Raw genomic sequence first — 13,745 nt, forward strand, 5'->3', positions numbered from 1 at the left:
TTTAATATTGCTTTCCTTCTTTCATCATCACTATCTTCACATAATGAGTCCCATTCATCATTATCAATTACTTCAACATCTTCTATATCAACAACTTCATTTTCAGTCTCAACACCTTTTCCTCTGTCAACATATTCAACATCTAGATCAACATTCATATAGAAATCACTCATGTCCACCTCAATATCACTTACGTAGTTTTCTTCATCTTCAAGAAAGTCATTGTCTTCCTCACTCCCTTCACTACCCCCTTCACTACCCCCTTCACTACCTCCTTCACCAAGTCCTTCACAAACTCCCTCACTTTCAAATTGAACTTCACCTAATCCTGTGCCAAGTTCTGCACCAACAGTTGCAGTGGGCACATCATCTGCATCAAAGAAAGGATCAAAGTCTTCAAATTGAAATGGTTGGCCATCAAAGGTATCAAACTCTCTTGTATTTACTTCTTGGTCACCAAGATTTGCAGCTTGATCATGAACTTCTGTCTCTTGATCACCAACAGGTGCACCTTGATCACTAATATTTGCACCTTCATTACCAATTTCAACATGTGCATCTTGATCACCAACAGTTGCACCTTGCTCACTAATATCTTGATCACCAACAGTTGCACCTTGCTCACTAATATTTGCACCTTCATTACCAATTTCAACATCTGCATCTTGATCACCAACAGCTGCAGTGTGTTCCAAGTTGAAACACAATTTCTTACTACATGATTGACTCCCATCAACTAACCTCAATCTCTTATTTGAATTGTATTCGGGTGTCTCATATCTTACTAAACACAATTCAAGATTTGGGACATCTTGATCACCAACAGTTGCAGTGGGCACATCATCTGCTATTTCCTCAATTATGACCCTAGGTTTAACTCTTGGAGACATAAAGTATGTAAGTAACTTAGTTTCATTATGTTCAGTGTATACCTTGATGATCTTATGATGTTCAATATACTGTGCAAGACTAAGTACATCAATATCATTCCCTAGAGCTCTAAGACCAAACTCCAAATCTCCATTTGGCAATTGATAGTGGTAGTAAATGACTGGTGGTACATCATAACCAAGCTTCAGCATCACCTCGTCCAACTCATGCACAGAGAACTCATCCATGTCTACCAAGTCAATGTGGTCTAATTTTCCTTCATTGTAGCTTATCCCTGGAAATTTTGTGAACCTCCCTCCATGATGGAGCTCAATAGTGAACATCGTGGGATGTCCTTCTGTAAAAATCATGAACCAACCCAAAAAAACATTACTTTATATGGATTGTAAAGATTTTTTTTTTGTTTCAAAGAAATATGTAAGAAACAGAGTACGTTACCGTAAATTCGGATTGCATCAAAACACTGATTTCTTGGCCTGATTTCCCACATTTGGACCATACTCGTGGATTCAAACTTACGATTGCGGTTGATGACCAAATGCAAGATTTCAATGAACGATTAGGGTTTTCGATCAACAAAGTGGGTTTAGTGCGTAGAGTGAAGGGTCATTAACTGTGTATATCATTCAATATGGCGGTAATCGATGATATGGAGGTGGAAAGACGAAAATACCCCCGTCTTTGTTGCATGTAACGGAGTATATGGACGGAAGTTAGTGGGAGGGACCAAAAACAATGGAAAAATCCAATTTTGGACCAGTGGTGCATCAAAGTATCGTTTTGGACCAAAGTCGCATAATTTTGCCAAACACAGGGACCATTTTTGCAATTTTGTCTTTACTTCCTGATTTTTCCACTGTTTTCCTTATCTTGGCTCCAAATTCCACCATCTCCCCAACCCTCGTCGTCTCCATCGTTTCTCCCTTCTTCTTCACCACCAATCCAGACTGCTTCACACACTCCGCCTACTGCCGGTCGTGGCGTCTTAGAATTGCAGTCTTTCTCCGTTTCAAACACTTTGAAGCACAATTCTATTCGTGGAGGAAGCGGAGGAGAACGGATGATCGATTTAATTTTTAGCTTCATCTTTGGATTAGTAGTAAAATTGAGAAAAATACTTCTCGGATTAAAGAAAAACACCCCAAATCGACATGGAGGGTTTGATTTTCTCGCTTCGTCCCCTGATTGTTGGTAAAATTATGTCGCTTTTTTTGCTCTTTGTTCGCGTTTTTCTTTTATGTTGGAACAATCGAAGCTCCTCCGGACCACATGTAATCTGTGATCATAATCATTACTCTAAACCTACAACTAAAGTCTTATTGGATTCAAGGTTCTCTTCCCGATTCTTCTCTTATAAGCTACATGTATATTTTTCAATGGTGGTGTTGTTCTCTTCCCGACTGCTCGCTTTATTCCTCTGTTGGTGGTGTTGTTCTAGTACTGATGGTGCCCAACATAGTCCTAAATTCGATTTGTTAGAGAAGGTTAGTAACTATCATAATCTATCGAAACGTTGCACTCCAAATGTTTGTGAAATACCAATATCAGTATTTTGTGATCTTCTCCAAAGGAGTTGAAAGGCTAATCTGATCATCTGCAAACAACAGTTTTTTATTGATTTTATGGGAGAAGATGGGTCATTTTCCATGGTGGATAACAAAGAAGGAGCTTGATGAACTGTTTAGACAATTTTGACCAATAAAGAAAGTTATATCAATAAATTATAGAAGGTGAGTCACATTCTTAGTTAAAATTGTAGATTCATTGATAACTTTCATATGATTGCTGATTTTTATTGACGTTGCACATTTTAACCCACTTTTGAATGATAACTTTTGGGTACTCTATCTGTTACAAAAAATGGAATTGAAGGTGTGTGCTCCACCAGAGAGTGGGATTCTTATAGACCGATGCTGAATCTTTAATGGTTAGAATTTTACCATTGCTAGCCTCCGATAAAGATGAATCAGGTATAAAGAAGTTCATATCAGTTGTAAGTAAGCCTTCAACTTCAAAACTTGAAATAATTTATTGGATGTATAGGAGATTAGGCTCTGTTTGTGTGTGGTTAAGTGATAAATGTCCAAACTTCAAGCATGAGAGGGCATTACTGTAACTTTTGAAGCCATTAGTTGAATTCAGAATATTTGTTGCAGTTAAGGAGTTGAAATCCACTGAGATATGGGAGAGGTTTAAGCAAGATTGCCTAGAGAAAGATAACCGACTTTTATATCCAAGTGAAGCTTTGGTTTTGGCTTCTTGGCTGGAGGAAGAAAAGGAATCAGGAAAAGGAAAAACAGGTAAAGCATTTAATATAAAACTTATACATCTAATTATCACTTTTCATGTTAACATAAATCTTTACAGATCGCATGTTTTATTGTATAGAATGATTGTTCGCAGGTTCTTTCTGACATGATATTTACTCAACCGGAGGTGGTTTCATGTAGTGTAAGTATACATCTATAGTTGTTGACAAATAAAAAACTCCTGAAACATTCGTAGTATATATTACTTAAACTACTAAAATGAGTGTTTTTTGTAGATGATTTCATTTCTTCAGAATCCGATTTTTTGTCAGGTAGATAATGTGTATTTTTTATTATTATTTATATATGAACGATTAATTGGTGAGTTTAGGCAACAAGATCAGCTTAACGGAGCAAAAGTGCATGAGACAAGCCTTCCCAACGTACTAAAGTCAGTAAATACAAACAATTACTAATTTCCTTTTTTGGTTAATAACAAATTTTACAATAACTTTATAATTACTCCCTGAATAACTAAAAATAGCTAAAATAGAAATAGGTCGAAAGTGTATTCAAACGCTTGATCATTTTATTATTTGGATCTTCATTTTTGATTTTGTGAACATATTAAATTCATTAGTAATTTTTAATGTTAACAAATGAAGAGAAAATGCTATATTTCTTTGTATTTTGGATGCAAGGGTATTTTAGTCAAATGTATGATTGGGTGACATTCAATTTGTATATTGGTAAAAAAATTTGTAAATTTGTCAAGTGGATCATAAATGGTATGGGCAGTAATTGGATCTTTAATTCTTTATTATTAGGAGGTGATTAGGTGATCTTTCGAGTAAAGGGCGTTTTGGTCAAAACTGAAAAATACCAGACATAATAGATAGATAATATATTGTATATAGACAACATACGCATTACAGCCTTAATCTGAATGAACATGGTGTAACCCATAAAAATGTAGGCAATGTACTTTTTGAAGTAATTAGAGGAATGGAATGTTGAATATGAAAGGAGAATACAAACATGGGATTAGGCCATTTTATATATTTATGTGAGTTTCTGTTAACTTTTCTTATGTGATTCTTTACTTATTTTACCATGTGATTGAATTTGCATGAGCAGATTTGCGCTTGGAATGGAAAGGAAATTATCTTCAAGCAAACTAAATATTTGTTTCCATATAATAGGAAATTGATGGAATGAAAAAGATTTTCATTATTCTTGCATTTTCCCCAAAATTGAATCGAAAGGTATTCATGAGTTTGTTAATTATATTCCTAATGCAACTATATATTTTATATTAATTTTAATTGTGGAGTGAATAAACAATTTGTAGTATATCAACATATTGTGCATATGTCAACTTTCAAGGTCATATTTCTTCTTCTTTTTTTAACTCTTCACATTTTTTTCTTTTTATTTATTTTATTTATTTTTAATTTTATATACTATTTTATAACAATATTATAAAGAATTGATTGAACATTGTAATCTCATGTTCGTATAATTTCAGAAAGATAACTTCCAACTACAACAGGCACACCAGAAGATTGGATTAAACGGATACAGTTGCTATTTGAGCAAAATCGGGAAAAAAATTCGGCTAAGATTCAGATATATCCTTCTCAAATAATGCATGTTCAATGTAGATACTACTAAAACAAATTACTCTACCTCTACTACTTTTTTATCGTATAACAATGGAGATTAAACAGCTCCAAGGGCAAGATGGTCATCACAACAGCTCAAAATCGAACCATATGAGTGTTTTTGCAGTTTACTATTAATTTATTAACGATTTCTTAAGCTTTTTTTTTTTTTTCAGTTTTGGGATACGGACAACCATTGAAACATATAGTCGAAGGGAAATCATGCATCAGTACTCAGATTACACACACACACACATATATATATATATATATATATATATATATATATATATATATATATATATATATATATATATATATATATATATATATATTGGCTCTGAAATTACATTAATGCAAATAAAAATAGCAACAGACTTATATATATTTGTGTTCTATGTCTCCCTACTTTCATTACTTTCTATTACGACATTGTATTGTTTTATTGTAGGGGCAATTTGGTATAATGGGATGCATCAAGAAATAGATGTAGTTTATGCTACATTTGTGAGATAGCAATGTACTTTTGTCGTCAAAAAATGGTCTATAAAGCTGAATAAGTTTCATAAAAATGATTGTGAAACTTATAATATTTTGCATCTCTAACAATAACCCTTCTGACCCATGCGAAGCATGGGCAACCTTACTAGTTATACATATATAAAGTAGGAAAAAATCTATATTTACAAGTCGGCGTTCTATCTAACTAGTGACGAAAACAAACTTTTTTCCGTTACATGCCAATTGTCTACTTCCATAGTTTTTACGACCCAACAAAGTATTTAACTAGTCGGTCTTTGTTTTCTTAAATGTTATAAGGGAAAATAACACTATATTACAAACAACTTTTGTCTTTGGTCCGATTTAGTCACTAAAGTTTTTTTTTAATAGGTCATTAAACTTACAACTTACATTTATTTTAAGTCACTTTCGTTAATTCTTAACAGATTCTCCATTAACTAGTTATTCTAAATTACACAAATGGTCCATATTTCAATTTCTTTCTTGTTTGGTCCCTTACCACCAGTTAACGAAAGTCAATAATGCAATTAAGATCTTCATGGGTTGTCTCGACTCTTGAATATGAGTTTCATAATATAGTCATCACTAATTCTACTCCGATCGAGACTGTATTTCACTGAGTTGATCTCGTCAACTCGCTTGACTACTAGACCTAACAGCTCCCGCAACGAGTCACCTGAAAATGATGATTGCAACAACGGACGGGGAAGATGACGTTTCCAAAGATTACTCTTCTTATTTTTCGGAACGCAGCGCGACACTTAAGTGATGCAAATCTATGAACATCATTAGTGAACAACATCTCATATTGGAAAGCATTGATGATCGGAAATAGTTAAAGGTCCGACGATTCAATTCTTTAATTTTATGGGAGGCATTAGTATTAGTCATAGGTCGCCGAAGAAGTTGTTACAAATGTTTGATTTATATGATCCCTTATTGGATTTATTACTCGACATTGATGATGTTTTTTTTATTCCAAATCAGCCGAATCAGTCAGAACTCAGGCAACATAACCTTGTGTGTTCCTATCCTAGGAGGGACTATTCATCTATTAACGAGGTATGTAATGAATTACATAAGCTTGATTTCAGATTATAAGCAAAACCTATGAGATTTTATTGTCTCTAAACATACAACCGGATTTAGATTCTCAAATAAGTCCACTACTCCGAGTAGGGGTGAGCAAAAACCGCACCGCAACTAAAATTAACCGCAAAAACCGCAAAAACCACAACCGAAAAACCGCAACCGCAATAAAAACCGATGGTGAGGTTTTCTGTTTTTCAAAAACCGCAAATTTGCGGTGCGGTGCGGTTGTTAGTTTCCAAAAACCGCAAAAAAACCGCATCGCACCGCATATATTATATACAATTTTTTATCAATTATTAGTTTATTAAATATTAAAAATAAGACAAGTTTCATGAATGAAAGACGGATAAAATACTAAAAGACAAAAGTGTTGGTTTTTTCTTATATTTAAATTTGAAAAAAGGATGAAATTAGACAATTTTAAGATATTTATTGTTAATTACTATTGATTTGATGTTTTTAAGATATTAGTTGTTTGAGGTTTAAGTTAAATAGTTAATTGTCTTATACCTTATGGTTTTTATTATTATTACAAGTAATATGTTTGAACTCTTAAAACTATTTGAACTCTAAACTGTGGTTAAAAACCACACAAAATAGCGCACCAAATCCATGCGGTTAATAACCGCAACACAAAAAAAAAAAAAAAAACCGCACCGCAAAAATAACCGCCTAACCGCACCGCAAAAATAACCGCACCATGCGGTTTTGAAAATGGATTAACCGTATTTGCGGTTAGTGGTGAGGTTTTGGCTAATAACTGCACCGAACCGCATCGGGCTCACCCCTAACTCCTAGTATGGATTTCACCGACCACGAAGGGCAATCACCATTAGCTCTCCACTTAATATGGATGATTGTGATACTACAATTCAACCCGGAAGGAAAATCCAAACAATCAAAGACAATTCCTTAACTCATTTGTTCATCATGAACAACATCCACTGCATTGTTCAAAAGATCAAAGGCTCATTGGAATTAAGGGAGATGATCGCAATATGTGAGAACTCTTACGAAAATCTTTAGAAGACAACTATAAACCACCAACGAACAACCTGTGTAGGAGTAATGTGTTGTTTGAGAGACAAAGGATTACAAACCATCAAAACTTTCTCAACTGATGTAGTTTCAAAAAGCTCTTTGAGAAAACGATTCAAGTCCTTTAGTTCCATATTTGATGAAGTTCACAAGATACAATCATTAGTTAGGGTTGTCGGAAGTGAAAGGTAGTGGTGTAGGTGAGGGACCAGCCACGAAAGAAATTAAAACTATAAGGATCATTTGTGTAATTTAGAATAAATTGTTAACGAATGATCTATTAAAAACTAACAAAAAATGACTTAATAGACATATAAGTTTTAAGTTTAATAACCTTTTGTACAAAAATAAATAAATAAATAAATAAAAATAAAGACAGTGACCATATCATACTAAAGACAACAATTAGTAATGCTACAATGTCATTTTTTTCCAAGACAAAATTGCAAGAATGGTACCTGTGGTATGTCAAAACTAGCAACTTTGGTCCAAAATGGGTTTGGCTCACAATGATGGTCCAATAGTTTCGTTTTGTTGCGAGTTTAGTCTAATTTCCTATGAACTTTTTTATAGTGATGAATTTGCCCCTTATTATTTCATTTTCTAATTTTTTTTATTACAATAATTAAAAACAATTAAAAATAAAATACTATCTCTCTCTCTCTCTCTCTCTCTCCACCGTATTTCCCCTGCTGCATTTTTTTTTCTTTTTACCCAAGAACAATTCATCTTCTTCATCTCTTCCTTCTTAATTAATATGGGTTTGTGCAGACCAAATTCCGATGTTCCTGGATCTAATCTCCATGATTCCATCATCGCCTCTCAAAAACCCATAAAGAAATGATGAAAACCCAGGAAATCGACTTCATGAATGTTCAAAATTTCTGAAAAATAACGAAGGGTGAGTTTTTGAAAATCGACTCCATGGATGTTTCCAAAGTGGTTTTTTTTATATCTAATCCATGTCACCTCCGCTCATGGACATCGTCAATGTATCTTCGTCCGATGGCCTTCATCAGCTGCCTAGCAGCCCCGTGAAGATCTGAAAGAGCACCGCCACAGTTGTCCTTTTCCGATTATCCCCCTCACCGTCGATCTGAAACCCTTATTGGTGTTTCAAGGCCCTTCACCACCACCTGAATCGATCGATTTCTACTGTGAAACCTAAACCTAAACTTGAATCATTTCATCGCCCCTGAAAATCATTGTCAGATCCGAAGACGAAATGATGGAGGACGAACCATATCAGAGATGGTGCGTCGCTAGGGTTTCATGTTTGCTTGTATTTAGGGTTTCAGCCGCCACACTTCTAGTTTTTAGGGTTGCAGCCGTCGTTTAGGGTTTCAGGTGAAAATCCTCATGCCGAAGAAGAAGATTTATCATCCTTAACCATCATCGAGATCTGAACATTTAGAGTTTTCTTGTCGTCACCCCTTGATGTTCATCAGATCTTGAAGACAGTGTCGCCAGGGGAGAGACACGATTGACGACTCAACAGATCTTGAAGATGGAGAAGGAGAGAATTCACGTAATCAGATGACGATTTATACTCCGCCTCACATCCCAAATATGCAGACATTTGTATCTTTGTGTGTGTATTTGGATTTATGTATATTTGGGGTTCCATTCTAAACCACTGAACTCGATCTCTTTCATGGTTACAAGTTTAGGATTTAGGAAATTCATATTCTTTTATGTGTTCTTGTATGCTAGATTTTTTATTATTTTTTGTGTGTTCATTTGGAGAGAGAGAGAGAGAGAGAGAGAGATTTTAATTGTTTTTTAATTGATGTAATAAAAGAAAAATAGAAAATAAAATAATAAGGGGCAAATCCATCATTATAAAAAAGTTCATAGGAAATTAGACTAAATTCGCAACAAAACGAAACTATTTGACCATCCTTGCGAGCCAAACCCATTTTGGACCAAAGTTGCTAGTTTTGACATACCGACCATTCTTGCAATTTTGTATTTTTTTCAATAATATAACTTATGTTATATAAAAAATCAAACCAAAAATAAGAAAAAAAATATCAACATAATATATTGTTTTAATTGGTAAAGGTAATATAATCATATTTTAAAAATAATAGCAATATGCGTAATTTTTTTTCTATAATAATAAGTAAAAGATACTATATAAATATGTTATTATGATGTGTAAAAGATAAAGTATGTTGTACATATTAACAATAAGAATAAAAATACGTTGTTATTTAATACAATTATTCAAAAAAAGAAATAAACAAAAAACAATACGAACTGAAATTATATGTAAATATCGGTGAGGCTGATGAACACTTTCAATTGTAACTATGTTTTTTTAACACTTTCTAAACTATGTGTTAGTTGATCCCACCCACTCTCACATGATATGTTTCAATGCTACATTATCTTTTGGTACCACTCTATCGAAGGGCCAAAGCATGGGACTCCTTGCAAAATATCTTCATAATCATACTACTTTTATTATTTGTATTGTTGTATATAATTTAAATTAAATTAATGAATATATATGGTCAGTTCTTGTTAGAGAAGGAGAGATAACAAAAATAATAAAAACATAATATTACTGATATCTAAGTCTGACTCTGACATTTCAAAAGCCTTGTGTAATAATCAAAGTTAAGAAGCTATAAAAAAAACTTCTTATCAAATATTTTCAAGTAAATTTTCTATTGTTAAATTCAAGAGTTGGAGTTGATAACAAGAATATCATAAATTTATTACTTAAGAACCATATACATGTCTCCAATCATTAATAACAAATTGGAAATATTACAAGCATCTTTCAAAATTATATAAATAGCCTTACTACTTTTTAAACATTGACCTTCTAGTATTTTTAGAAGCAAATTCATCTTTTATAATTTTATAATCAATAATTTCAAACGAAATCAAAAGTCAAAGCGTTAAATATCTATCAAGAGTCAAGGCATGGTAGATTGAAAATAATGATTTAAAAGTTTTTTAAAAAAATTTTATTCCACTAATGCAAATAATAATTTAATAGTTTCATTCCACTAAGAACATTGGGTATGGGCCGGTGTTATAACGACATCTTACATGACACATCAACTTTAACACCACCATAACACCATGCAGGAAATGGTATTCCAATGTTATAACTTGTTAAGAGGTAGAAAAAGATAGAGAGAGAGAAAGAGGTAGGAAAATGATTTTGATTGGTTACTATTCCCGTTTCAATATGTGGTAACGAGCACGAGCACGAGAAGTGCCATAACGAGCTTCAACGAGTTGGGGGGGGGGGGGGGGGGGGGGGGGGTTGTGTTCCCTGTGTCATAACGTCGTTTTCGTGTGCCAACTCAGCCAGTTCGTTTCTCGTTGTGACCCACACCGTATACTCTAAGGCACGGTAGATTGAAATAATAATTTGATAGTAATATTTTAATAATTTCAAATTGTTAAATAAATATCGGTATCTAAGATATAGCCGTTTTGAAGCTTATTTGTAAGATTTTTACAACTTGCTTTTAAAGCATTAGTATTAAGTGACTTCAATCTCTTAAAAATGATTGTTGATGTGAATATTTAAGTATTAATTCAGATGACTCCATTCTTGTTAAAATGTATTTTCTTAAAATTTTATTTTACTATTTTTTAACAAATACCATATCAATTCTCAAATAAGAAGCTATAACTCTAATATAATTTATAGGTTTTCTCAAACTCATGCAAGGTAAATAACTGTTCTCATATTACTAATTGACTCGTCAATACACAAAGTTTTATATTTGTTGTTGTATATTCATATTATTTACTTTAGCAAATATATAATATCATATAGAATAAAAGTGATAAAGTCAAATATGTCAAGTTGATTCGATGCTAGACAATGACTTTGAAAGTTAGGGTATCTTAGATTTTAAACTTTTGATATTTAAGATTTGTTTTCTTTACTCTCTCTAACTTTTATTAAAAATAAAAGATTTGCTAGATATTATTATTAGGAATAAAATTTGTATTTTTCTTGAATGTGGATACTTTAAAACTACTAAAATTGTTGATAACGCCCAAACTGATTTAGAATTTGAAATAGAATTTTACTTTTTTTTGTTTTTCGTTAGTTTGTTATAATTAAGATGACTTCAAATATTATGTAAGATTATGTCATGACTAATTTTTTAATAACAATACATACTGAATTTTTTTAATGAAAAAGACCTATACCTTACTATAGACCCGCCCATGATTTCAAGGACCTCTTACAAAGGCATCGTACGATGGCACCACAAGCACACCATCAATCATATCATATGTTATTAGTGATTTGTTAAAGATAATTCAATTAAAGTTGTCAAATCTAAAGAATCGATGTAAATTTGCGTAACTATTCAACAATATAAGGCTTAATGTACTATTGTATAAATAGTCAAAATTAAAACTGATTTCTTTTTAAATCTGTTTGAAACGTGACTGGATATTTTGTATCAATTAACATAATTTGGCAACTAAATAGTTAAAAATGAACCATTGTTCAATTAATAAGTAAGTCTTAATGAGTGAGTGAGAGTGAGTCTGTGTCTAAATCTAATTAACAAATAGAATAAGTATTCAAATGAGAGTATTATTATTATTATTATTACTACTTAGCAAGCATCATCCTCACAAACTCCTCATAGTTAACTTGACCATCACCGTCCATGTCAGCTTCTCTTATCATCTCATCCACTTCTTCATCCGTCAGCTTCTCCCCCAGGTTTGTCATCACATGCCGAAGCTGTGCACAATCAATCACATAAATAAATAAGCACAAATTCAATTCTACAAAAAAAAAAAAAAAAAGTAAAAATTCATACTTCAGCAGCAGAAATATATCCATTCTGATCCTTGTCAAACACCTTGAAAGCTTCTTTCAGTTCCTCCTCAGAATCAGTGTCCTTCATTAACCCAAACAAAACAATAAAAAACTGGATAAGGTTTCTATTTCAAAGAATTTTAAAATTGAAAAGTGAGAGTGAGAGTGAGAGTGACCTTCATTTTCCTGGCCATGAGATTGAGAAACTCAGGGAAATCAATGGTTCCATTCTGATCAGCATCGACTTCATTGATCATATCCTGCAGTTCAGCTTCAGTAGGATTCTGTCCCAATGACCTCATAACTGTTCCCAACTCTTTAGTCGTAATACAACCTTATATATACATATAAACAAAATCTCAATTAAGTTAAAGGATTTTTGCTAGACATACGAGATATTATATCATTATTTTAAACAGATCGAGATATTAAATCCCAACCTGTTCTTCAACATATATGAAAATTGAACACTTAACATCAAATTATATCATCCAGCGCACCATTCAGAGCATATATGATAGTATAATTAATAATATACCCTCCTCAAACACTATAGACATTATAGATTTGCATATGATGAGGATTGAGGATGGAGGCATAAAAATTGTGATTTCTTCCCAGCGTAATTACTTTTACTTCGTCGTATAAAATCAAACGATATAAATATTTTTGACGCACTGAAATTTTTTAACAATAATACCAATAGTAAAGACCAAATGCAGATCGAGTAGTCACTTTTTGTGTGTTTAATTCTATATGCAATAACTCCAAAACAATCGAAAACAACAAATCCTCACAGATCTACTAAAAGCATACAAGCACATAAGATACTGTCAAGTAAAAAACAAGTACGGATCTACATAAACAGGCATATTCAAAAATAATAACCAGATATGTAACAAGGAAAACGAGAAAAACTGTATATATACCATCTCCATCTTTGTCGAAGAGGCTGAAAGCTTCCTTGAACTCAGCAATTTGTTCCTCCGTTAGTTGCTCTGCCATTGTTCCGATTAACTAGAGAGAGAGAGAGAAAGAGAGAGAAGCAGTAGTAGGGTTTTGGGGTTAAACGCGTAGATAGGAGTAGGAGTGAAATGTGTAAGAAAATTACAATCCGTATCGGGTACGGCGACTAGAGACTAAACGGGTTGTCAACGCTCCAAATCACTAATATGGACCGTGCCAAACTTTGGTGTAGAGGTGTACAAAATTAAACGTTTTTTTTAATCGACCTAAAAAATCAAACTGGTTTTTTAATAACCGGTTCACCTTTGGTTAGAAATAGGTTTTAATAAAAATTAAAAACCAATTTTTCTAAAGAAATTGAACCGAACCGTATTTAACTGAAAAAATTGGTTTTTTAACACAACTTTACTTCCAAAACAAGTGTAAAATACACCTCTATATATATAGTATAAATAGGTAATAGTCTGTTTAGTGTTATCACACTCACAAGAAAAATGGTTAACT

The 13,745-nt window shown here is 32.8% G+C and overlaps 1 protein-coding gene and 1 long non-coding RNA gene across 20 annotated transcripts; one reads left to right on the top strand and one right to left on the bottom strand.

Moving 5' to 3' along the window:
* Positions 1-1,738: 1,738 nt before the first annotated feature.
* On the top strand, positions 1,739-5,387 carry LOC111887731 (uncharacterized). 19 transcript variants are annotated; one of them, XR_008231670.1, is made up of 5 exons: positions 1,739-2,375; positions 2,499-3,191; positions 3,295-4,405; positions 4,492-4,526; positions 4,669-5,387. It is a non-coding gene; the product is annotated as an uncharacterized LOC111887731 (long non-coding RNA). The 19 variants fall into 19 exon arrangements; XR_008231676.1 differs by having other exon boundaries at positions 1,741-2,375; positions 3,280-3,342; positions 3,532-3,591; positions 4,278-5,387; XR_008231665.1 differs by having other exon boundaries at positions 1,742-2,375; positions 3,295-3,591; positions 4,278-4,405; positions 4,492-5,387.
* A 6,549-nt stretch (positions 5,388-11,936) lies between these two features.
* Positions 11,937-13,365, bottom strand: LOC111887756 (calmodulin). Its single transcript, XM_023883915.3, has 4 exons — positions 13,205-13,365; positions 12,452-12,609; positions 12,277-12,357; positions 11,937-12,197 (listed from the first exon to the last, which is right to left on the bottom strand). Exons 1-4 carry the CDS (start codon positions 13,278-13,280, stop codon positions 12,063-12,065), a joined length of 450 nt encoding a protein of 149 aa, XP_023739683.1. The 5' UTR covers positions 13,281-13,365; the 3' UTR covers positions 11,937-12,062.
* Positions 13,366-13,745: the final 380 nt, after the last annotated feature.

Source organism: Lactuca sativa, chromosome 4 (genome assembly GCF_002870075.4).
Source record: "Lactuca sativa cultivar Salinas chromosome 4, Lsat_Salinas_v11, whole genome shotgun sequence".
Taxonomy (NCBI): Eukaryota; Viridiplantae; Streptophyta; class Magnoliopsida; order Asterales; family Asteraceae; genus Lactuca; species Lactuca sativa.